This window comes from Bos taurus, chromosome 11, assembly GCF_002263795.3.
Source record: "Bos taurus isolate L1 Dominette 01449 registration number 42190680 breed Hereford chromosome 11, ARS-UCD2.0, whole genome shotgun sequence".
NCBI classification, from domain to species: Eukaryota; Metazoa; Chordata; class Mammalia; order Artiodactyla; family Bovidae; genus Bos; species Bos taurus.
Genome location: NC_037338.1, coordinates 19495019 through 19521068, shown reverse-complemented (window position 1 = coordinate 19521068; position 26050 = coordinate 19495019). Strand labels below are relative to the sequence as shown.

General features: G+C 36.7%; 1 protein-coding gene across 4 annotated transcripts in view; it reads left to right on the top strand.

Annotated features, from left to right (window-relative positions):
* Positions 1 to 26050, top strand: part of HEATR5B (HEAT repeat containing 5B) — a 102484-nt gene that overhangs the window by 21385 nt on the left and 55049 nt on the right. For all 4 annotated transcript variants that reach the window (XM_005212707.4, XM_002691283.7, XM_005212706.5 and 1 more), the window contains 13 exons: positions 1954 to 2109; positions 2573 to 2823; positions 4799 to 4910; positions 6777 to 6929; positions 7973 to 8072; positions 8427 to 8536; positions 9365 to 9528; positions 10250 to 10425; positions 12884 to 12989; positions 14520 to 14710; positions 17619 to 17778; positions 21919 to 22108; positions 24893 to 25062. In XM_005212707.4, coding sequence (XP_005212764.1) covers positions 1954 to 2109; positions 2573 to 2823; positions 4799 to 4910; positions 6777 to 6929; positions 7973 to 8072; positions 8427 to 8536; positions 9365 to 9528; positions 10250 to 10425; positions 12884 to 12989; positions 14520 to 14710; positions 17619 to 17778; positions 21919 to 22108; positions 24893 to 25062 — 2039 coding nt within the window. The remainder of the gene's footprint in view (positions 1 to 1953; positions 2110 to 2572; positions 2824 to 4798; positions 4911 to 6776; positions 6930 to 7972; positions 8073 to 8426; positions 8537 to 9364; positions 9529 to 10249; positions 10426 to 12883; positions 12990 to 14519; positions 14711 to 17618; positions 17779 to 21918; positions 22109 to 24892; positions 25063 to 26050) is intronic.

The following is a 26050-nucleotide window of genomic DNA, read 5'->3' as shown; positions in this document are numbered from 1 at the left end:
AAGAAAGAGTCCATGCGTTTCCAAGTCCAGAAGTATCTAAGGAGAAAAGAGATGTTTAATTTTAGTCCATAATGTATTAATCTGTTATTTCCTATTATTCTATATTTTATAGCCTGTTAATTCATAATGAATGTAAATAAGATAAGAAAGTTTGTTACTGTCATTTTAGAATCTTAAGGTCATAGATTGATCAGTCACTTGATTTTTAAAATGGCAAAAAAATTAAACACAGTGCTATGTATCTGGAATTTATGGGCCAGGATATAGTCTTAATTAGTAATTTGACAAGGAGTTTTTAGTTGTTTCATGATTAAATACATATCAATTGTATTGGAAGCTAAAAGATGGGGGAAAGGCTCAACAACATTAATGGAAACTTTGAGGAACATCCAGTAAGAAATTCTAAAGTCACCCTCTTTATAGATACTCTTTCTCGTCTGTAATTTGACAATGATGCTACCAACACATTGCAGCTCTTAAAATAGCGGTGATAATGATAAAGTAACAATAATAGCTCCTAATGTTTACTGAATGTGTACTAGGGGCATCATTGATCATTAAAAATCAATGTAATTTTGATTTGTGTTTCCCTAATTATTAGAGATCTTAGTTTTCTGAATGTTGAGCTTTAAGCCAACTTTTTCACTCTCCTCTCACTTTCATCAAGAGGCTTTTTAGTTCCTCTTCACTTTCTGCCATAAGGGTAGTGTCATCTGGGTATGTGAGGTTATTGATATTTCTCCCGGCAATCTTGATTCCAGCTTGTGCTTCTTCCAGCCCATATATTTAACTTATATGATGTACTCTGCATATAAGTTAAATAAGCAGGGTGACAATATACAGCCTTGACATACTCCTTTTCCTATTTGGAACCAGTCTGTTCTTCCATGTCCAGTTCTAACTGTTGCTTCCTGACCTGCATATAGGTTTTTCAAGAGGCAGGTCAGGTGGTCTGGTATTCCCATCTCTTTCAGAATTTTCCACAGTTTATTGTGATCCACACAAAGGCTTTGGCATAGTCAATAAAGCAGAAATAGATGTTTTTCTGGAACTCTCTTGCTTTTTCGATGATCCAGCGGATGTTGGCAATTTGATCTCTGGTTCCTCTGCCTTTTCTAAATCCAGTGTGAACATCAGGAAGTTCACGGTTCACGTTTTGCTGAAGATCATGGCATCTGGTCCCATCACTTCATGGGAAATAGATGTGGAAACAGTGTCAGGCTTTATTTTTTTGGGCTCCAAAATCACTGCAGATGGTGACTGCAGCCATGAAATTAAAAGACGCTTACTCCTTGGAAGGAAAGTTATGACCAACCTAGATAGCATATTCAAAAGCAGAGACTTTACTTTGCCAACAAAGGTCCGTCTAGTCAAGGCTATGGTTTTTCCAGTAGTCGTGTATGGATGTGAGAGTTGGACTGTGAAGAAAGCTGAGCGCCAGAGAATTGATGCTTTTGAACTGTGGTGTTGGAGAAGACTCTTGAGAGTCCCTTGGACTGCAAGGAGATCCAACCAGTCCATTCTGAAGGAGATCAGCCCTGGGATTTCTTTGGAAGGAATGATGGAAAAGCTGAAACTCCAATACTTTGGCCACTTCATGTGAAGAGTTGACTCACTGGAAAAGACTCTGATGCTGGGAGGGATTGGGGGCAGGAGGAGAAGGGGGCGGCAGAGGATGAGATGGCTGGATGGCATCATTGACTCGATGGACGTGAGTCTGAGTGAACTCCAGGAGTTGATGATGGACAGGGAGGCCTGTCATGCTGCGATTCATGGGGTCGCAAAGAGTTGGACACGACTGAGCAACTGAACTGAACTGAATTGTTAGGGATACAAACACAGTTCTTAACAGGCATCCAGCTTGTATAATTTAAAAACATAAACTTGTTTAGATCAAAAAATTATATCATGGTTTAATTCACCTACATTCCGTACCTGATTTTGTGCTTCCAGAAGCGGTAGTGAATGACACTAGTGGGGAGAACAAGTCTGGAGCAGCAGACATTGCAGCAAGCCAGCATGTGATGGTCTGTGCCCTGCAGGAGCTCGGGAGCCTGGTGCAGAGCCTGAATGCCACCGCATCCCCTCTTATTCAGGAAGCATCTATAGGTGTGCTGTTCACTTATAGGCTGGAATATTTTTTTCAATATTTTTAAAAGTCATAGGAGTGATTGATACACTCCCAATTGGTTGCTTAACATGGTAATTAGCAGTTTAAATCATCCATTAAAAGTTGGGTTTTATTTAGGATTCACTGTGATAATGAATCTTGAATTAAATATTAAAATAATGCTTTGAGAGACAAACAGTCATGATAGTTTTGTTTCTAAACTTTATTGAATACATCAGCATTTTATAATTCATTGGATATAATTGTACTATGTTCTTTGTAGAAAACTTTCCTTTAAAGTACTTACCTGTTTATGAGTTGAGATGTGTGTGTTTTTTGGCAGCAGTTCTCAACGTATCTGTGTAAAATTGTAACACAATATTAATGGTGGTGTTATACATAGTCTTTTAACTCATTAAATTGTGTGACTTCATTAAAGAGTAATTTTGAGTGTTTTTTTAGGCCTTTTGGAGACTGTGACCTCAGTGCTTCTCCATCCAAGCATGGCAGCTCGCCTGGCTGCTGCCTGGTGTTTGCGCTGTGTGGCTGTGGCATTACCTTTCCAGCTGACGCCATTTCTAGACAGATGTGCAGAACGGCTCAACAGCTTAAAAACCTCGCCAGAAGCTGTTAGTGGATACAGTTTTGCAATGGCTGCTTTGTTAGGTGGAGTTCATCAGTGTCCTTTGGGCATTCCTCATGCCAAGGGAAAGGTATGACAAAGATCCTAGAATACTAAGTGCTAACCCATGGGCTTTATTTAGTCTTCATTGGAATACCTCTGTGTTTGATGTTGAACTGGATGATCAAACAAAAACAGTTTTACTGTGATAATGAGTGACATAGTATTCTGCTTATATGGAGTTATGCCATGCTGTACTGTCCTTAGTCGCTCAGTCGTGTCCGACTCTTTGTGACCCCGTGGACTGTAGCCCGCCAGGCTCCTCTGTCCATGGGGATTCTCCAGGCAAGAATACTGGAGTGGATTGCCATACCCTCCTCCAGAGGATCTTCCCAACCCAGGGATTGAGCCCAGGTCTCCCACATTGCAGGCAGATTCTTTATCATCTGAGCCACCCGGGAAGTCAGTGAATACTGGAGTGGGTAGCCTATCACTTCTCCAGGGGATCTTCCCGACCACGAATTGAACCGGGGCCTCCTGCATTGCAGGTGGATTCTTTACCAGTTGAGCTACCAGGGAAGCCCATATGGAGTTGACAGACCCTAATTAAAATTTGATACTTACTTCTGTTACAGGAATAATAGGTTTTGTCTGGGTGTAATATCATTTTATGATTTATTTTAGATATTTAAAAAACCTTATACTGATTCTTTAGAAATCAGAGCTTTTCTTTGGAGTTTTAGAAATATAATTCACGCTGCTATATTCAAAATGTCAAGAGAATGTGCTGTTGCCATAGTTAGCATTTTGGTAATACTTAGTAAAATTGAATAGCTGTTGTGAATCACTTACCTTTTTTTCACCTTTCTTTCTGCTATACTGTATACTATTATGAAGATTTTCTTGTTAGGAATATAAGTGTTTATATAAGTATTATTTGCAATTTTATATTGGGCTAAATTTTTAATTTTTTTTTTCTCTGGGTTACTCGGCCCATGTCCATTCATTTTTGTGACTTGGATAGCTACTACTCAAACCTGGGCTTCCATCTCCCTTTGCCAAATGCTTGTCTCCTACTGATTTTCCTTCTTTGGAGTCTTTTTCTCCCATCTCTTCCGTATTTTATATTTCATATTTTTTATGTGCTCAAAGACCCTTAGAGACTATGCAGGATCAGAGAATAAAATATAATCACCTCTGTCTGCTAAACTTGTACCTTTATAATTTGCCTTAATTCTTTCCTTTCATTCTAGTTTCTTATTGCACTCGTCAGACTAGCCACATTGCTTTCTTTCCAAGCTTTTCTTCAGCCTCCTTGTCTTTGCTTATGCTAACATCTTACATTAGAATTTCATCCCTCCTCTTGTTCACCTGCACCAGACTTAGCTGCTTTTTTTAGAAGCCCAATTCAAGTTTCATCTCTTCCATGAAATACCTTCAGAGCTACTCAGTCTGTGGTAGCCTTTCTCTTTGCTGACCACTGCATCTGTCCTATTATTCTGTCGTTTGATTGTATGCTGTTTGTTACTTCCCTTTTCTCCTGTGTCTTTTCTAAGACTGTAAGCACCTTAAGATTAGCTTAATGACAAACTTATAATAAGAGTTCCACAAATCTTGAAGTGTAGGTTTACAGTGTCACTACTTATAGCATTTATTAAGTGACTACATGGATCAGCACCACTCTGGGTGCTTTCCTGTATTAACTTATTTAATCCGCACGTGAGTGACGTTGGTTCTCCTATTATTCCTATTTTAGCAATGAGGCATAGAGATGGAGTTATTCTAGGTCAGAAAGCTAGGAAATGACAAAGCTGGGATATGAACTCGGGCATCTTGGCTCTGGAAGTCATATTCTTAACCACTGTGCTGTTGTGGGTCTTCTCTGAGTCAGCAGTGCAATTGGGATTGATTAGGTACTGATGTTGCCTCTTTAAAAGCATGTTAACAGCAACAACAACAAAAAAAGGACAAATTCTTTTTTAATAAAAGCATACTAGCTATGTATTTTCTTTTTTGATCTTGTTAACTTGTTTAAATTAAAATCCAGTTCTAAACCTCTCTTGCAGATGGTTGTTAGTATTGCTGAAGATCTCTTACGAACTGCTGCCCAAAATAGCAGGCTGTCTTTACAGCGCACCCAAGCTGGATGGCTCTTACTTGGAGCACTCATGACTTTAGGTACAGCTATAACTGAGTAGGATTTTGTCTTATTCTGTAACTGTCAGTAGACTGTAAAGAAAGTTTAAAAGTATTCAACTTCACATCCTAGACTTTGAATGAGGCTATAAAAGGATAATGATGTTTTTCTCATCATTTGCTATGAGATTTTTCGGTAATATCTGTTTATGTACACTTAGCGACTGAACTGAACTGAATGAGAAAGCGAAAGTCACTCTGTTGTGTCTGACTCTTTGCAACCCCATATACAGTCGTATATTCCATGGAATTCCCTAGGACATAATACTGGAGCTGGGGTTGGTATCCTTTCTCTTCTCCAGGGGATCTTCCCAACCCAGGGATCGAACCCAGGTCTCACACATTGCAGATGGATTCTTTACCAACTGAGCCACTTTCACCTTTACTATCAGAATAGCCATGGTCTAACTGATTAGCCTATTAAAAGAAACGAGATATTCCGTGCCCAAAGTGAAGGCTAGTGACGTGATTTTAGTAGGATGATAAAGTCACACAGTAAACAATATCTCTTGTTGGCGTTACATCCTTGGGATATTCTTTTGCACTTCACTGTCCTAATTGTTCAGAGAAGGCGATGGCACCCCACTCTAGAACTCTTGCCTGGAAAATCCCATGGATGGAGGAGCCTGGTGGGCTGCAGTCCATGGGGTCGCTAAGAGTCGGGCACGACTGAGCGGCTTCACTTTCACTTTTCACTTTCCTGCACTGGAGAAGGAAATGGCAACCCACTCCAGTGTTCTTGCCTGGAGAATCCCAGGGACGGGGAGCCTGGTAGGCTGCCGTCTATGGGGTCGCACAGAGTCGGACACGACTGAAGCGACTTAGCAGCAGCAGCAGCAGCAGTCCTAATTGTTATGACAGATCTAAGATGCAGATAAAGTTTAGCATTATACATAGAACAGAAGTACCTGTTATCATTGTGATAATATATGGTATCAATATGTTATCATTGTAATAAGGTGTGTCCACGTTTTACTTCATATTTTCGACTTCTACTATAAAAAGTATGTGTGTGTACTAACTACAAAGTTGCTAACTGCTTGATTCATCTACCTTTTGAGAATTGAACCTTGATCTCGTTTTCTAAAGAAGATAATAAGTGGTAACTTTTTTCCAGAATATTATGTTAAGTATGTTATGTGGTATATTAAATGAATTCCTTAGCAGTATAAATATAGGTTCCTACTTTTAAATATACTACTCCATGAAAATTAACCATATACATTGCCCTTAAAATGGAGTAGTAAATATTTATATGTATGTGTTTAGGAACGGGTGTGTATGTTTATATACATATGTGTTTATAGAAAAGATATCATGAAATATGTCCCTGCTGCTGCTGCTGCTAAGTCGCTTCAGTCATGTCCAACTCTGTGCGACCCCATAGACAGCAGCCCACCAGGCTCCTCTGTCCATGGGATTCTCCAGGCAAGAACACTGGAGTGGGTTGCCATTTCCGCCTTCAATGCATGAAAGTGAAAAGTGAAAGTGAAGTCGCTCAGTCGTGTCCGACTCCTAGCGACCCCCTGGACTGCAGCCCCAGATAACTTTATTGTTGATAGAATGTAATCTGTCATTCTAAATATATTTGAGTAATTTCTTTTAGATGACATTTTGTGGATTTATTTTATGTTGGATGCTATAAATATTGTTAGTTTCTAGATGAATTTTACTGTGCTTCAATAGGTATATATTTCACTTACAGAATAAAAAACATTTTGAAAATGTTAGAGATTAAGATAGAGATAAGAATTATTGTTAAAGCTTATTTGAGGCTCTTTTCTATGATTTTTTTTTTTTTGTAGTGTTATATATAGTATGGTTTTGTATTCCCATTTTCTTGTTTAGGACCGTCTGTTGTTCGTTACCATCTACCCAAGATGTTGTTATTGTGGCGAAACGTTTTCCCTCGTTCTTTAAAGGAATTGGAGGCTGAGAAGGCCCGAGGCGATTCTTTTACCTGGCAGGTAACATTGGAAGGTCGTGCTGGAGCTTTATGTGGTAAGAACTGAAGGGATTGCACTTGCACACTATTATTTTCTTACTAAAATATTTGTGAAGTGAAGGTAAATCATTGCTTCAGTTTTTTATTTTGATATATAATGATGAGTTTGTAGACTTTTACATTTAGGAAAAAAAACTTTGTAAATAATCTATACCAGTTTACTAATTTTGTAATAAAAATGAAGGTAAGTCTTTGAAAAGGAGGTTAGAGTTTGTGATCAAACAGGAGCTAGAATCCAGGCCTCTTAATTGCCAGTTCCTGCAGTCTTCCACCTGAAGAAGCACTGAGTCATCATGTAAAAAAACCCAGTGCTTATTTAAAGGAAAAAGAAACTCAGGATTACCAAGTTTACTGAGTTTACAGTTAGTCTTTTCATACAAATAGCTGTTTTCTCCTATCAGATCTGCAAAAGTTGATACATTTTTTAGATATCAGCATTTTCAAGAAGTGTGAAATAAAGTTGTTTTTGTTTGGGAGTCAGCAACTTATAGGAAAGGCTCAAGTTTTGTTTTATTTGGGAACTAAAATTACATTGAGTGACTATCCTTTTATGTTTTCTTACTTTATTTGAAGATGAAAAGTACTTCTTTTTCCAAACTGTGGGAGATGGATATGCACTTAACCATAAACACGGGGGCAGAGTGTCAGTTTTGTTCCCATATATCTGAGAGATGGTAGCTCTACTACTAAGCCAACAAAGATACTTCTGCTCACTGGGGCATTATGTCCACTCCTGGTTCTCTTCTGAAACAGCTTTCTTTTTCAGTCATCTGAATTCACATGGAGTCATAGACCTCTGAATTCTTGCTCATGGAAATCTTAAGAGACATCTTCCCTTCCTCTGTTTCTGTTGTCCACTCTTAGCCTTTTCTAATGAGTTTTCTCTGTCGTTGCAGTTGGTTCTTCTTTTGGTTTGACCTTGTTTTAGAACCTGATGTTTTGTAATAATTAAAAATTTTAGGAGCCTTTATATAACTTTATAAATTGTTCATCTTCACAAAAGCTGTTTCAAATCAGTCTTTTTAAAATTTTTATCTAGCAATGAGGAGTTTTGTTGCACATTGCCCTGAACTCCTAACTGAAGATGTGATTAGAAAATTGATGACCCCTATTGAATGTGCCATGACTATGATGTCACAGTAAGTAGGCAATTAGAACACATTAACATCCAATTTTGTATATTTAAAAATTGCCATGTTTTGTAATTCCCTGTACTGTCATATAGAAAATGTACTAAACTTTATGTAAAGTGATTTTAAAAATTATAGTAGTATAGATTGAAATAGAATTGTGTTTTATAGTGTTTCTGTTACTAACATTAAAAGTCACAAAATAAACTAAAACAAAAACATACTAATTACCAGTGTACTTTGACAGTACATTGATATTGTCTGAATGTCATCTGGATATCACTTTGATTTGACTGGGAAAGAATGTTTGTAAATACTGCTTATTCTAATAAGCTGATACAAATTATACTTTTGACATTTTAGCATTCCCTCTGTAATTAAAGCCCATGGAGCTCATCTGAAAGCTAGTGCTGCCATGGTCCGTTTAAGGCTTTATGATATCTTGGCATTGTTACCTCCAAAAACTTATGAAGGTAAGTAAAATTTGTGGATGTTTAATAAAAATTCTTCATTATGCCTTTCCAGCTCTTCACAATATCGTAGAGTTCTGACCCTGGCTACCTCGCTGCCTCACTGTGCAAAGGAAGGCCACCATTTTTCTTTTCATCATACAGAGTAGCTAACACTTGTTGAGCACTGCTGTGTTCCAGGTCCCAGCCTAAGCCCTTTATAAGTATTGGTGTCTTTGACTCTAACCACAGACCTTATGAGGCTAAAATATAGCTTTGTTTAAAGGTGAAGAATCTTGGGTACTTAGAGGTTGTGTAGCTTGCACGGGTCTGGGAGGTGGTAGCAGAGCTTGGATTCAAACCCAGCTGGTTCATATTCAGAGTCTGTGCTTTTGATGACTATCTTAACTATTATGATATAGCCAATAATTTAGGAATCTGAAGGGAGAATATTAATGTACTGTTGCAGAAGTTAAATGTCATATAAAATGTTAATATCCCGGTGCAACCATGCCTGAGAATTTTTATATGCTCTGGTTCAGTGTTTGTACATCATTGAGTAATTAATAGTAAATAATAATCATATTTAACATATTTAAAATAAAGAACTTTTCCTGAATTTGAGTTGTTTATTTAAATAATTTGGACTAAAAGGCACAATACAATAATGAAGAAGTGCCATTATTGTGTATTAAAACTAGCAATGAAACATTTAATACTGATTTGTAAAAAAAGGAAATGGGGATTTAATTATTTTACTCCTGTTGAACATACTGCTGCTCTTTGTAGGTAATGATTGTCATCTTCTTAAAAAGTATTATTTTTCATCTGATCTGAAGTTCTGTTTTTTAGGCTCTTTCAATGCACTTCTTAGAGAACTGGTGGCAGAATTCACTTTGACTGACAACTCAGCCAACACAACTACTTCCCTCCTCAGATCCCTCTGCCACTATGATGATAGTGTTCTACTTGGGTCCTGGCTTCAGGAAACTGATCATAAATCAATTGAAGACCAGGTAGTAAACTATACATTGAAATGATTACTAGCTTGATTGATAAACAATGGTACTAGTATACATTGTCATTTAAAAAGAAAATATTGTAGACTAAGGTTTACTTTTCATTTGTCTTTCTTAAGACATTTAAAAATATCTTCTTAGTGGTGGATAAATAAGGAGAAAAGGTAAGCAGCAATAGTTAGTATTGGGTGAGTTGTCTTTATTTGATAGTCTGTGTATTTAGGTATCCTGTGGCTGCTTTTGCAAAGATCGGTTTTGAGTAGCTTTTTGGTTGTTGGTGTTCTGTTTCAGTTTAGTTTATTTTGTGACAGATTAGAGAGGAATAAAATTTAGTAGACTGAAGATTTAGAACCTTTTTTGCCCACTGAATACATTATTTCATATGTACTTCTTAAAAAGTTTCTAAAGGTCACTTTAAAAAACTTTTTTTGTGAGTTTAAGTTATTCCTGATGTTATTTTGCTTACACATTTTAAGGTGGGTACTATAAAAATGTTTTAGAATGAACAAGATTTTTAAAAAAATGATATCAACTGTTGTGACTTTTTTAGATAGCCAAATTACATCTTTCTCTGTTTAAACATTTCCATAGTTAATCATTCTGTTGTTTTATTATTACCTTTTCTCTCTCCTCCTCTGTTTTACTCTTCATGCCCAGTACTTGGTAAGTGAATTTCCTACAGTAGATTTTGAATGATTTTTATGTCCTCTTTTTGCAGCTCCAGCCAAACAGTGCATCTGGGAGTGGGGCTTTGGAGCATGACCCATCCTCCATTTACTTACGAATACCTGCTGGAGAAGCTGTGCCTGGGCCTCTTCCCCTTGGAGTTTCGGTCATTGACGCTTCCGTGGCTCTTTTTGGTGTAGTGTTTCCTCATGTTTCTTTTAAACACCGGTTAGTATAAAGTCATAGTTAAATATAAATTATTTTTAAGTAGTAGATTTTCCCAGCCAATGAGTTTCCTTCTATTTCTCATTAAGTCTTTTTACTATGAAAAGATGTGGAATTTAGTCATTCTTCTATTGCATCAATTGAGATGATTTGGGGGTTTTTTCCTTCATTCTGTTAAGGTGATATATCACATTGATTAACTTTTGTCTGTTGAGCCATTCTCAAATTCCAGGAATAAATCCCACTTGGTCATAGTATATACACCTTTTAATGTTCTGCTATAGTTTGCTTATATTTTGTTCAAGATTTCTATGTCAGTATTTGTATTTGTAATTTTCTTGTAGTGTCTGCCTGTCTTTGGTATCAATGTAAAAGTTTTCATAATATATTCTGGATGCAAAAAAAAAAAAGTTCACACAATAGTCTCACAAACATAATAACATAAATTGCATGCAGACTCCACATAATTTGAAACTGTTTTTCAGTTTTGAGCCCATGTTCTGGCATCTAATAACTATTGTATTGTGGACCAGGTCTTATACAACAAAATTTTCATTGTAGTAATTTGTTTGCCAGTTTATAAGGCATAGTATGTTTGCCTGTATCTTTAATTAGGGACAGCAGTTTTCTAAATTTTTTGATTTTGTTATTGAGATAGTAAATGAATGAGAAGTCTACTCCCTAATGTAACATTTTTCAGATGTTAAAATCTGGAATTTGGAACACTAAAGGAATTGATTCTTTTCTTAATGGGAGCATTTTAGTTTGCTATGCTTTATGTCCACAGACACTGTACTTAACTTTTAGGTGTTTTATACTTAAAAGTTTCTTTTTACTGATTTTCCCAGAAGAAGGACTAAAAATGAATTAATGTAAAATCTTCACAGATAGTTCAGGTTTTAAAAACTATGCCTCAAGAACATTGTTGTATTTGTATAGAAAAGATAGCATGTCTTTACATATGTAGGTTCCTTGATTAATTTTTAACTTGAGGGGAGAATTTTAAATATGGAATTTTACTTTATCCAGATATCTTCAAGAGCATTTGGTTGCCACGTGAATGTTAAAGACTTAAAAGTGAAAGAATCTTATGAAGCATCTATTTTAATGTTCTTGTTTTAAAACTAGAGAAATCTAGGTCTGAGAGCTTGTGGTTTGCCAAAAATTATACAGCTAGTTGTGAAAGCTGTAACTAGAATCCAGGATTATCTTAACTTTATTAAATCACTTTTGTGAAACAAGATGAAGTAAAAATAGATAATTCTATCAAAAATATAATATATAACATAAATATCCAGGGATGGAGGAATCAGTGAATACATTATGGAAAGTTGATAGGCTGAAGTATGTTTTACAGAGACAATGTTTTGATATCAGCAAATGCTCATTATATAATGTTAAATGAAGAATGTAAAAGGCAAGAAGTGTTGCAATTTCGATTTTAATATATGTAAAAATGTTCAGTGGTTATTCCTAGGTAGTAACTTTTTCTTGATATTTTTCAAATTAAAAGAAATAAATACTTTATAGAAGGGGAAACCTTTTTTTTTAAGTTGCAGGTTTGAGATCAGTTATAGGCACACGATGTTTGATGGCTGTGTTGGAACACATGTACATCTTCTTAGGTGTGTGCCTGATAGCAATGTGGACAGTGCCCTGCTTCCTCACCAGAGATGTGGGTCAGTGTCAGAGAGGTGTGCGCATGTCAGCCCGAACAGGTGTCCTCTAAGAACATCTGACTGGGTTACCTCCTGGAGGAAAGATGGTTTCTTCCTATTGGGTTTTTGAGGAATGCTTTGACGTGAGACCTGTGGCCTTTTATAATTGAGCTTAAACCCTTCCAGTGAAATTCCCCTAGATTCCTTTGCCCCACTCCATTTCTTTTTAGGAGAATCTGGTGTGACCTCATTCTCTTTAATCAGAATAGTCTCAAATGGCTGTGATTTGGGGAAGAGGGGTAACTGTCTCATTTTTAAAAAATGAAAGAATGAAACAACCAATTCACCTCTGATTTTTCACATTTAACAAAAGTGACCAAGCTAAATCTTAAAAAAAAAAACAACTCCCAATTAGCTTCCAAAAACAGGGCATGAAGTACTATTTTCTTCTGTGTGTGAACATTTTTAAATTTCCAACCTAAAAATCTTCCACAGAGATGCACAGCTAATGATGGTTATTCTGTTCAAGAAACCTTGAGCATCTACTTTGTTGCACACTGAAGATGACTCAGATTATGACCTTATTTTGCTGATTGAAACGTAATATCAATCTCTTGTGTTGTGCCAGTTAGTTGTTTCATGTTTGTCTATTAATTCAAAGAAGGGGGGAACTGTAGACCAGGGAATGAAAATAGAAAAGAGATAGAATGGGGCATTATTTGTTAAACAGTGTGTCTTATCTCTGTTTTTTGAGCCATATTTGAATAAAAAGTATTGCTAATGTAATCTTGATTCTATTATAGATTACAGATGTTGGATCACTTTGCTGAATGTGTTAAACAAGCCAAAGGTGTTCGCCAGCAGGCGGTGCAGCTTAATATCTTTACAGCTGTACTTAGTGCACTAAAGGTATTTACTTTTAAAACATAGTAAATGTTCTAAACTGAGATTTTAACTCATACCTTTAATATAGTAATTCAGGCATACCAAGACTATTATATAATCTATAATATTAGGTTGTTAATCTATAATATGGTAATATTAAGATATTACTGTTTTAAAATAAAAGGGCAACAGGTAAAGAGTTTAAATGGGCATGAATTAAATCATATTTTGTAAACTTCAGGGAAAGGGATGTAGGCATTAGTTATGCAAAAAAGATTTGTGCCATTTATATAATCATTAGTATACATCCTTTTTAGAGACTGTCAGCTACCAACCTCTGAGTTTTTTTAAAAAGGAGTGGGGTGGTCATGGTTCCCCTCAGTGGCTGGAAGGCTAGCAAACAACTATAATGTTTCTGTACAGTATACTTTTACTCATAGGTGTGCTCACTAAAGGCTCTGCTGCAGTTAACACTTTGCCTAGGCAGCACGACTTAAAAGATTTTTGGCCTCAAGTAAATAAATAAATTTACGGAGAAGGCAATGGCACCCCACTCCAGTACTCTTGCCTGGAAAATCCCATGGATGGAGGAGCCTGGTAGGCTGCAATCCGTGGGGTCGCTAAGAGTCGGACACGACTGAGCGACTTCGCTTTCACTTTTCACTTTCATGCATTGGAGAAGGAAATGGCAACCCACTCCAGTGTTCTTGCCTGGAGAATCCCAGGGACGGGGGAGCCTGGTGGCTGCCGTCTATGGGGTCACACAGAGTCGGATACGACTGAAGTGACTTAGCATAGCATAGCATAGCAAATAAATAAATTTAAGTTCCAGGACAGTAAGTATAACTAGAACCAGAGACATTAACCTTTAGTATGATGAAGAAACTTTGTCAGCATTCATGTTTTGTCACTTAGTCATGTCTGACTGTTTGCAACCCCTGTGGACTGTAGCCTACCAGGCTCCTCTGTCCATGGGATTCTCCAGGCATGAATAATGGAGTGGGTTGTCATGCCCTCCTCCAGGGGATCTTCCCGACCCAGGGATCGAACCTGGGTCTCCAGCATTACAGGCAGATTCTTTACCATCTGAGCAACCGACGTTCATTTACTGATTATTCTTAACCTCATTTTGTCTTTAAGTATCTACTGGATATACTCTTTGTGACATAATTATCGTCTCTGGCATTTTTATAATAAAGTATCAGGGTTTCATGTTCATCAGGCCTTTCTCCTTCCTTAAAGTTTAATGATAAATTTCAGTCAGTTAATAACAGTTGTTTTAATAATACAGTGTCCTTTATACATAAAAACAACTTTTAAGTATGTTTCCTTGGTAGAGACACTCCTAGGGATTGTTGGTTTTAGGGCTGATTCAGCTGCAACTTTGTTACGTATCATGTTCTACAATCATGTTTAGGAAAGTGATTGCTGTCAATTTAAAAGGTGTTAATTCTAAGCATAGTATATGCATGGGAAAGCTGGCTGAAGAGAGTAATGTGTGAAGATGTTAATTTACAAATATTGCAGTCCTTTTTTTTTTTTTAATAACCATAGGGCCTCGCTGAAAACAAAAGTACTTTAGGACCAGAGGAAGTTCGTAAATCTGCTCTGACACTGGTTATGGGGGCCCTGGACAATCCAAACCCCATCTTACGATGTGCAGCAGGGGAAGCTCTTGGAAGAATGGCTCAGGTGGTCGGAGAAGCAACTTTTATTGCTAGAATGGCCCAATATAGCTTTGACAAGTGAGTCTCCCTATCACCAAGTAATTTTCTCTCATAGTCAATGATGTCATTTAGATAATCCATAATTATTATTAACCGGACCATGTATTTTCTACATGGTACATGCTTTCAATGTGGTGTGGGTTTCTTTTTCAGCTCTTGAATGTTATATAATGGAATCAAGAGGGTTGTTAGTAAACGTTTCTCTAAATTATGTGTACTTTGCTCTCAAAGAGGTGCTTTGAAGTTCTTTTCTCTCATTTCTGCTCCCCCACCCCACCATTGCCATTGTTCTTTCTGTTAATATTTCACTTTTTGGACAAGCCATTCTTTTTCTAACTATTACTAAGTTTATCGTTCAGTTTAGTTCAGTTGCTCAGTCGTGTCTGACTCTTTGCGACCCCATGAATCGCAGCACACCAGGCCTCCCTGTCCATCACCAACTCCTGGAGTTCACTCAGACTCATGTCCATCGAGTCGGTGATGCCATCCAGCCTTCTCATCCTCTGTCGTCCCCTTCTCCTCCTGCCCCCAATCCCCCCCAGCATCAGAGTCTTTTCCAATGAGTCAACTCTTCACATGAGGTGGCCAAAGTACTGGAGTTTCAGCTTCAGCATCATTCCCTCCAAAGAAATCCCAGGGCTAATCTCCTTCAGAATGGACTGGTTGGATCTCCTTGCAGTCCAAGGGACTCTCAAGAGTCTTCTCCAACACCACAGTTCAAAAGCATCAATTCTTCAGCGCTCAGTTTTCTTTGTAGTCCAACTCTGACATCCATAATGACCACTGGAAAAACCATAGCCTTGACTAGATGGACCTTTGTTGGCAAAATAATGTCTCTACTTTTTAATATGCTATCTAGGTTGGTAAGTTTATCATTACTTAAATTATTTCTGAAATGGGATATATTTAGCATTAGCTTTAAAGAATTTTGTGGCATTTAAAAGAGTGACCTCAGAGATCCAAATAAATGTGATTAAGATGATAAATACAGTTTATTAGTGACCGTTTGTTGTTAATCAAGTACTTAAGTAGAGTAGTTGAAAATCAAGAGTGGTTAGGAATTAACATTTGATTAGTATAAACTAATCATTCTTAAGTATGGTATATCTTGAGTATTAATTATACTAAACTACATTGTGATTATCAACAAGAGAGAGGTTGGGAGAAGCAGTGGTTGTGAAGTAGTAATTTTAAAGAAGTGTTTTTGGAACTCAGGTGGGTTGAGGATAATGCCCCAGTGTTACCGCTTGACTCACTAAGGATAATACAAGTGGGCAGAATACAGTCAAAATATTCCCACTTAGTCTTCTGCAGGATGGCTTCTGTTATTTTCTAGTGATAGATTAGCTTTACCTTTTTCAAGTGTCTCTCATTGATCCTGAAATCAACTTTTGTTAAAGATATTTTAAAAGAACCAATCTTAACCACCCGTTTTGTGGTTTGTGTTCTGTTATTAATAGGTAAAATTGGAATGTATTTCTTTGGAAAACTCTTGAATGGTTAATTTTTCTTTAGTTACCAGCGGTTTTAATTTATGTGTCTTCAATACCTATCAGAGTATCTGTTTCATACGTAATCTGGTGAAACACAAGGACATTTCATTCATATTCATACCTGTCCGGTTAATGATGTGCAGGTGTTCTCAATGCTTAGTTTCATTAGCTTTTCCAAATAATTTATTATGATCTAAAGTTAATTATTACATAGATTTGAAGTTACCCATTTTTTTTCACATTTTCATTTATCTGAAACTGGGATTTGTCTTAAAATCTCCATAAAGTGTTATAATTATTGGGCAGCATTCTCACTTTGACACCTCTGGGAAATGTATATTCTTATATCTTAGATAATGTACTTTATTGAATAGATAATTATTACTGACAAAATTGGCTCAAGTTTCATTTTAGCTCAGTGGCGTGAACTTTGAAAAGTGACTTTGTGATGGAAGCTTTCTAATCTGTATAATGCTTTAGAATGCACAGTGTCATTCATTCTTCTTTCATTCCTCAAAACAACTGCTATATAGGAGTAATGATAATGTTTTGTTTTACAGATGGAGAAACTGAGGTATAGAGAGATAAAGACCCCTTATCCAAGGATATAATATATTAGAAGTATTGCTAAAGTATTTCCCTGGTAGTCCAGTGGCTAAGACTCCACAATCGCAATGTGGAGGGATCAGGTTCAATCTCTGGTCAGGGAAGATCCTACATGCCATGTGATGTGGTCGAAAAAAAAAAGTACTGCTCTGGATGCACTTAGTTCACGTCTTTCATCGCTGCATTTCCTAATGTCTATTCTATCATGACAGCATTTGTATTTTTCTTTGCCATAGGCAAACTAACCAGCCAGAGTCTTGGGATGGTTTTTTATCCCTTGACTTTATTTCACTTTTATTAGTTTAATTATGGATGATTTATTGAGAGTCATAATACAGTTTGTTTGGGGTTTTTTTTAGGAATACAGTTTTTAAAATGTAATCAAAGTTGCTTTCTAGGTTCCTTTGCTATTTTAGGAGCTTTGTTCTTAGTGGGATTTTCATCTTCTCTAACAGTAACTATGTTGGTGCATGATTATGTCATAGTCTTTTTGTCTTATTTGTCTTTTATTGAAAGCACCAGTGGTTAAAATATATTTCAAATGGCTCTTGTATTTTTGAGGAATAATTAATATTAAAAACTCTGAAGTTGTAGTTTCTTTTTCATGTTTTCTCTGAAGTGAAAATAGGCTTTTATTCAGTGAAATGTGTGATTTTAGCCATTTTAAATTAAGTCTCTAACGTTTGTTAATGAGTAGAGAAAGAAGTAATCATGATTGTAATCTTTTTTGATTTCCAGAATAGATCCCTTTTATTGTGTGATTCATAAGCTTGTTGTTGCCATAGGGAAAGAGAAGAAACAATCCCTGAAGCATGACTCTTTTCCAGGTTGAAGTCAGCTCGAGACGTTGTGTCCAGAACCGGCCACTCATTGGCTCTGGGCTGTTTGCATCGTTATGTTGGTGGTATCGGCTCAGGACAACATCTGAAGACCAGTGTCAGCATTTTGTTGGCCCTGGCACAGGATGGAACATCCTCTGAAGTCCAGGTAGGATGTCAAGTTTTTTATTATGAAATACGAAAATATTACTTGTAGGAAAATTTATTTCTAAAAAATGGTAATGATTCTGATGAGTTGTTAGGGAAAATGTCTTGGGGTCTTTCTCTTTCATTTTGTTTTATGAGTGTATAACAGGATTTTGTATTTGAACCTAATCCTAAAGTCTGTCTTATTCTGGGAATTTGACCCATTCCATACATTCCTTGAAGCATCATTTCTTTGTATTATTTATTATCCTTGGTACATGTTTCCTCTTCTTTGTATTTCCTTACATTTGGTAGATTGATCAAATTTCTTTTAATAACCTTTCTTTCTCTCTTCCTCTAGTACCCTAACCCAGGTACAGGGTCATGGGTTGAGTCTTCAAGTGTACTCCTTGAATTTCGTTTTTTCTTTCTCTTCAAATATTTTATACAAATATAGATTTAAATACAGTAAGAGGCAAAAACTTCATGTGTGTGAAGATATCCTAGATTCTTGATTTGCCATTTTCACACTAATGCACCAAAAAATATCGAGTATCCAGTAGGTTTCAACTTGGCAGCTTCATACTGGGACTCAGATGATGACAGAAGAGACAAGTTTGATTGCTATTATTGCCTGTGTATAGATGGGTTCCTTCGCCATCAGAAAAGGATTCAGAATCCACCAGAGGCTTCTTAGTCTACAGGCTTAGTTTGCTTTGACTTCTTGGAAAATGTTTCCAGCTATAAAGCACAAACGTCCCCAAAGAACTAAAAGCACAAATGAAATAATCTTGCCCCTTAAGAGGGTCTATGCTGTTTTTTTTTTTTTTTTTTAAACACTGTTTCCACAGTAGTCTGCAAGAAAAGAATAGAACTATAAAATTATTTTACCTAAGAAGATGCTGCTTTCTTCTTTTATGTCAAAGAGTCGGTGCTAATTTTCTTTCCTTTGTCTTCATTTTTTTCTCAGCCCTCTCTTGCTTTAATTTCTTAAAACCACACTCCTGTAAGTGACTGCTTCACATGATTCATTCCTATGACATGACGTTTTACTATAATGTAGATCACATACATTCCCTCAAAGCTGCTATTTCAGTTCTTATCTGCACAAGAATAGTATGGTAGCATTCTTCAGTTTTCTGTAAGGTCTCTTCTGTGTTAAGAATCCTAACTCAAAAATTATACTTCACGGTCAAATTATTGTATACATGTATTCAGCTGTAATTACTAGAGATTTATTGTTGAATAGTGGTTTCTTTTTTGTATCCTCAACTCCTGTGTTGAGATCTCTGTTCTTACTTTGTTTTTACTTGATAGGAAAACTTCCTTTAACAATAATAATCTTGAGAAGGGTTGTTGAGTGGTGTGTTTTTTGATTCCTTGCATAACTGAAATAAAAGAACTCTATTTAATCTTCAAATTTGAATGATATTTGGTTGGATATACTATTCCTGGCACACAGTCCTTTTTTTTTCATTATTCATAAATGTTTTGGTATTTTTTATGTTGCATGTGAGAGTCTCATAGTAGCTTAATTTTCTGAGTTAAATTTCCACAGATATTAACATCTCAGTTTTTTATCAGCTATCTATAAAAGCTTTCAAATATGTTCTTTAAGATGTAGAAGATAACATATAAGCCAATTATCAAATTAACTGATGTACAAATACTGTAAAGTTTTTCTGCAGTGTGGCTTTGAATATCCAGATATAAAACTTTAGTGATAAGTACATTTTCTTCTTTTATGCTGTGCATGTATTTTCCACTCCCAAAAGACTTCGGTTTATGTATTGATAATAAATTTCTAACATAATGGAGCTTATAGACATCATAGCTGTCTCTTCCCCTGGCTTTTTATTTCTTTTACTGAGGAGCTTATCTGAACTATGTCTATATGTTTATAACCTTACATTTTGGTTTACTAGCATTTTCCCTCTATCCTTGCAGCTTAGAAATTTCATCAAATTGCATATAAGTTTATCTTTTCTTTTTCAGTTTCTGGTACTTATTTGCATATTGAGCCTCTTGTCTTTGTCCTCATTATTTTAAATTTTTTGTGTTTTCACTATGTGTTACAAGATAATCTTCCAATTGAACCTCTAATTGACAAAGTAATGATTTTTGTATTTAATAATTTGTTGTTTAGTTGCTCAGTCATGTCCAACCCTTTCGTGACCCCATGGACTGTAGCTCGCCAGGCTCCTCTGTCCTTGGGATTTCTCAGGCAAGAAGACTGGAGTGGGTTGCCATTTCCCTTCTCCAGTATTTAATAATAATTATTCTTTTTTTCTAGCTTTCTACTGAACATTTAATATAAATCCTGGGTGTTTTTTTTTTTTAAAAACACTTCTCCTTTGTACTTCAATTATATTGCCTTAAAAATCCTTGCAATAATTTTATTAAAATACTCTTTTCTTCTTCTATTAATTTTTTTCTCCAAAATATGTCTTCTGGTCTTCCTCCCTCAAGCTGCTATATTCTGATTACTTTTCTCAGTAGGTGTGGTTTCTATACATAATTGTCCAGCTCAGGTTGCTTAATTCCCTAGGATTGGAGTAGATTGACAAGTAGTAGAAAGTAAGGTATGGATTTTTTTTTTCCTACCACGTTGTCAAGTTGGGAAACTTCTCTATTGAGACCTCTGTGTCCTCAGCTCAGGAGTGCAGCTTTCCTTTGGAGATGCCAATAGCAAAAATAAAAGGTACTGGTTTCCCTCTCCGCTGAGAGGAATGAGAAAATTGGACCAGATGATTTTAACTTACGAAAAGAAAAAGGGAGAAGGCAGTTTCCCTATCTGTTAGGATATGGTCTGTACTTCTCGTGCTGTCTGTGTCCTGAAGACCAAGAGAGTAGACATGGAATGGGACCAGAGAAGGGGTGCCGAGACGGCCTTCACATCTCTTCTGTAAGTGGACTGGCAGCCCACACACCCACTCAGAACCTTCCCGACGCTGCAGCCCAGGCTTCCCAGCATAGATGGTGCCTCCCCGCATCCTTCTCCTTGACACAGAGAGGCTTCTAGTAAGGCTGCAGTTGAGTTAGGAAAGCCAACCAACAACACCCTCCATCTCTCCCGCACTTACCTGGTACATGCTCCTTCACTGCAGCAAAGCCCAAACCTATTACAGGCAAGGCACTCGAGTTTTAAAACCTACGAAGAGAGTTCTATAAATGAGGTGCTCAGAAACTGGAGAAGGAGGCAGACGGCAGCAGTGGTGCCAAAGCACTTCAGTCAGCAGAACGCCTGGGCTGTGGTGGGGTCCTAAGCAGACCTCATGGAAAAGGTGAGGCTTCAGCCCTGGTGAAGAGGGTGATTTTACTGAGAACAGGAAGGAAATGAGAGCCCAAACCTAGCCAGATCCCCAAGGTGTGAACTGTATGAAGCAGGACCTTTAACTGCTCTTCAGTCAATCCATTGTGGCTTCAAAAATATGTATAGGTAAAATCTCTTAAGAATTGAGAACTGAATGAGGTGTCTGAAAGTGTGTATTTGGTAATAAAGCGGAGAGGTTTTTTGTTTTTGTTTTTTAAAGGTACTTTCTTTAACATGTGGGTGTGGGCAGTTTAAAGGATTTTTCATTTTCTTAAGCCTGTGCTGATTACAGTACATTGCTCCAGGTTAATTTTGCACATACTGTTAGCCACTAAGATTATTTGTGCTTAGTAAACATAAATTAGAGCTTGAAAAGATTCAGTGACTTGAAGAGCTGTTATGTGAATGTCATTGCTTGAGAAATAGATCTGAGTACTACAGAACATTGGTGTGGTCATGGTTTTATTTCAGGCTAGTTTCTTAGCAAAATTGTAAAGCCATATCGGATGTCCTTTTAGCATCCACTAAATTAAACTCTCATTACATAAGTTTCTCTTTTTGGGAGTTGTGAAATGCATGTAATTTTAATAGAGGAAATGAGTTCATCGATGAAACTTTTTCCCTGACACTTAAAGTCACACTGCAAAGGAACTTTAAACATAGCATTTGTGTATCGGTTGCTTTGGTCAATGGCTACTAGTAGCTTATGTGTTGACCTTTACTCATTTAAGGAATATATTTTAAAATATTTCTATTTATTAAAAATGAATTATTAGTATTATGAAAATTCAAGTTAAAATATCAGTTGACTATACTGTTTACATAAGATAGACTTATATTTTATTCCAGACTTGGTCCCTTCACTCGCTTGCTTTGATAGTGGATTCTAGTGGCCCAATGTATCGTGGATACGTAGAGCCAACGTTATCTCTAGTTCTTACCTTGCTGTTGACAGTTCCACCCTCACATACAGAAGTTCATCAGTGTTTGGGGAGATGCTTGGGTGCTATAATAACTACTGTTGGACCGGAACTACAAGGTGAGTAACTTCATCTTAAGCTAAAGGGATTACACAGATAATAACTGTCTTTCAGCTTCCTGAATATTACCTTCACATTGCCTAAAGAAATCTTATAATAATCATTTCTGTGTGTTATACACTGGCAATTTACTGAATACCCGGAGCTCTCCTTTTTATGTGTGCTATTTAATTTACTCCCCTTAAGAAAACTGTGATATGAAGATGCTTTTTGAACTTTTGAGCAGAAAAAACACCTAAAATGTTACTTGGAGCCCTATGAAGTCAAAGGTGAAAGTGGAGTTCCTTTGGCCTGAGGTGCCATCTACTTGTCTTCATCGACTCTAGCTTCACTTTTTTGTTTTTTTAACTCTTAAGAAATATATTATTTTCTCTCAGGAATTAAACTCAGAGAAGTTAAGTAACTTGCCTCGAGTCATTCAACTGAGGAGTAGCAGATTTGTGATCCTAAGGCCCAAATTCTTACCATGTACTTCCACTGAAATAATTCTACAAATGGTTAACTTAAACACTCAGGTCAGAAAATTATTGTGAATTTATGCAAAATATATGAGCTACTTTCAGAGCTTTCTCTTTTCCCCCTACTGTTTATTAAATCTTTCAGTGAGTCTAGCTTTTTATATATATTATCTCATTTGGTTCTAACAGCAATCCTGATAAAGGTATATCTCTCCAATTTACAGATGAATTACTGGGGCTGAGAAAGGTTAAGCACTTTCCCAAGATTTTATATATATTATATAGCCAGTGAGGGCTTCCCAGGTGGCACAGTGGTAGAGAAACCGCCTGCCAGTGCAGGAGACACAGGAGACGCAGCTTCAGTCCCTGGTTCGGGAAGATCCCCTGGAGAAGGAAGTGGCAACCCACTCCAGTGTTCTTGCTGGGAAAATTTCATAGACAGAGGAGCCTGACAGGCTGTAGTCCATGCATAACTGAGCACACACATAGAGACACACACACACACACACACACACCCGCCAATGAGTGGTTGGAATCAGAGGTCAAGCTCAGGTAAATTTCCTTTGCCTGTTTGCCTGCATTCTTAACTACTATGCTTCATTGCCTCCATTCAGATAGTTACTTTAAAAAAAAGAGGGAAGTGAAAAAAGAAAGGATCTTGAGGAATGCTAGGAATTGAAAAATATATGATTTATACATGTCTCTGTCTTGTCCTCTTTGATAAGGTCGATATTTCTTTCTTCCAGTGAATATCACAGGTATGTGGAGAGAATAAATATGTGCCCTTGATTAAGTGTAGGTGTCTACCAAGTGCTTTCTGATATGGTGGTAAGGCCTGTGTACGTCAAACTAGAATATGACTCTTGTGTAACTCTGTGATTTCCTTGTTTGGTCTCTGGGTGAGTGTGTGTGCTCAGTCTCGTAAGGCATGTCCAACTCTTTGCGACCCTGTGGATTGTAGTTTTCGGGGTCCTCTGTGGGATTTCCCAGGCAAGAATACTGAAGTAGGTTGCCGTTTCCATCTCCGGGTATCTTCCTGACCCAGGGATTGAATCTGTATCTCCTGTGCTGGCAGGTGGATTCTTTACCACTAAGCCACTAGGGAAGCCCTGTTTAGTCTTTATATAAAAAAATTTTTTTTGCATTGGTAAAAATTTTAAGTCACTTATATTTGGCAGCTAAGATATTTTTATCTAGACAGTGTGTAATACTACACAATTTATTTTTCCTATCTGTCCTAAAAATTGCCGTTAATCTTATTAGCAAAATAGGATTTGACATTATTTTATCATAGAAGTGGTACGGTTATTTGAAAAAGAACCAGAGAATAAGGAATGTTCTGGCTCTTCCAAAGGAAACAATGGTAGGCTTAAAAGACAATATAGTTTATCAGAGGATAAATATAAAGCTAGGTAAATCTAAGATGCATTATTGTCATTCATAAACTGTTGTGTTTTGAAATCATTTGTATATATTTTACAGAATTTTTGTTTACAAAACCATCAGAAAGAGGGTTATTTACCTTAAAAGTGACTCCTTTTTAAATTTTGATTGAATCATAGTTGATATACACTATTATATTCATTTCAGGTGTACTACTTGGTATTTCAGCATTTATATATATTATGAATTGATTGCCACGTTACGTCTAGTAACTATCTGTTACCATATAGTTATCACAATATTGCTATGCTGTACATTACATCATTTAAGAAGTAATGTCTTTTTTGACGTTGGCTTTCAAGGAGAGGAATTTAGGGGATGACTTTCTTATAATAGGGGACAGGCAGGTTAGGCAAATTAACTACAATCTGTGGGCCAAATCTGTCAGATGCCTGGTTGTTTGGTCTTTTTTTTTTTTTTTTAAACAACCCATGAGGTGAGAATTGTTTATAAGTGGTTATGTAGGCACTTCCCTCATAGAGTAGTGTGGATTTTGCCTCCTGGCAAGCAAAATAAAAAATACTGACCCTCTTAAGAAAAGTTTGCTGATTCTTACTCTGTAGATTTTATTTGCTTGGTAAAATGTAAGCTGTTAAAATGTAAGGGGAAAAAAGTAAGGGCATTTCTTACAGTGATTTTTAATAGTTGCAGTATCAAACCCACGATAGAGCAAATGTACTAGTTAATGTTAATTCAACATAGTTATTTATTTTTTTAATTGAAGTACAGTTGATTTACAGTGTGGTGTTAGTTTCGGGTATACTTTTTTGTGTGTTTATTTGGAAAGGGGTTATTTAGAAGGTAGTTGTTTTCTAGGAATATTTTTGGTGATACTAATAATAAAATCATTGTATTTTATGTTGTCTTTTACTTTGCTCTTAGGGAATGGAGCAACAATTTCCACAATCCGTTCTTCTTGTTTGGTGGGTTGTGCGATAACCCAGGACCATTCAGATTCTCTGGTCCAGGCAGCTGCCATATCTTGCCTTCAGCAGCTTCACATGTTTGCACCACGACATGTCAATTTATCCAGTCTTGTTCCTAGCCTTTGTGTAAGTATAAAGCTGTTTCATTCTTCTGTTTGTTTAGGGAACCCAAAATTTGTTTTCCAAAAGTTCAGACTAGAGCAAAGCAAAAAAAGTAAGTTTCCTGGATTGTGCGTTCTAGAGTTTCAGCTTCAGTAATCACTTTATGACTGTTCATTTTATTCACTGATTTTCTTTTTCACCTTTTAGGAAATATTTTAATGAACTGTTAAATAAGGTCCAGAGGACTTTCTCTGGACCAGACATACCTCAAAGCTAGGCAAGTATGTTGTACAGAGAGTAGAATCTCTTGGATGCAGCTTTAAGAATAAAATTTTTTTTCTTTTTTTAAAAAAATGTACAAAAATCATTATACATAGCACAAAAGGAAAATATTAAAGAAAAGTGTTGTTAACATGGTCCACAATGATTATTTACAATAAATGCTAGAAAAGACTACAGGCAAGCATATAAACAGAGGATCCTATCATAACCCAGGCATTCAGAAAAGATTTCCTTGAAAAAATTATATATAAGATACAAACTGTAGGATAAATAGGTGTTAGTTTGGGGAAAAGTGTGATATTGGAGTAACAGCATTTATTTTTACACAGAAAGAAAAATATGTGAAAGATCCTGAGATGGGAAGGAGGGAATGCATTTAAGGAATCGTTTAGTCAGAGGCTGAGAGGAAAAAGGGGGAGGTGGGTCATAAGGGCACAGGATGAAGCTGGACAATTATTTAGGGGGAATCAGTCCCACACCTTCAGGGAGTTTGAATGTGCCACTCGTGGAAACCAGGTGCATGTGAAATGTTTACAAAGAACATCCACAAAGAAAATAGTCAATTAATAGTATACACCAGATTGCATTCTGCAACAAGCTATGTGCCATCCTGTCAAAAGCCATGGCTTAACACCCAAGTTTTGAGGGCACAGATGGCATCCCTTGAGCGTGGTGAACTTGTTACATGATACAGCTCTGGTGTGTGTGTGTGTTCAGTAGTGTCTGAGTC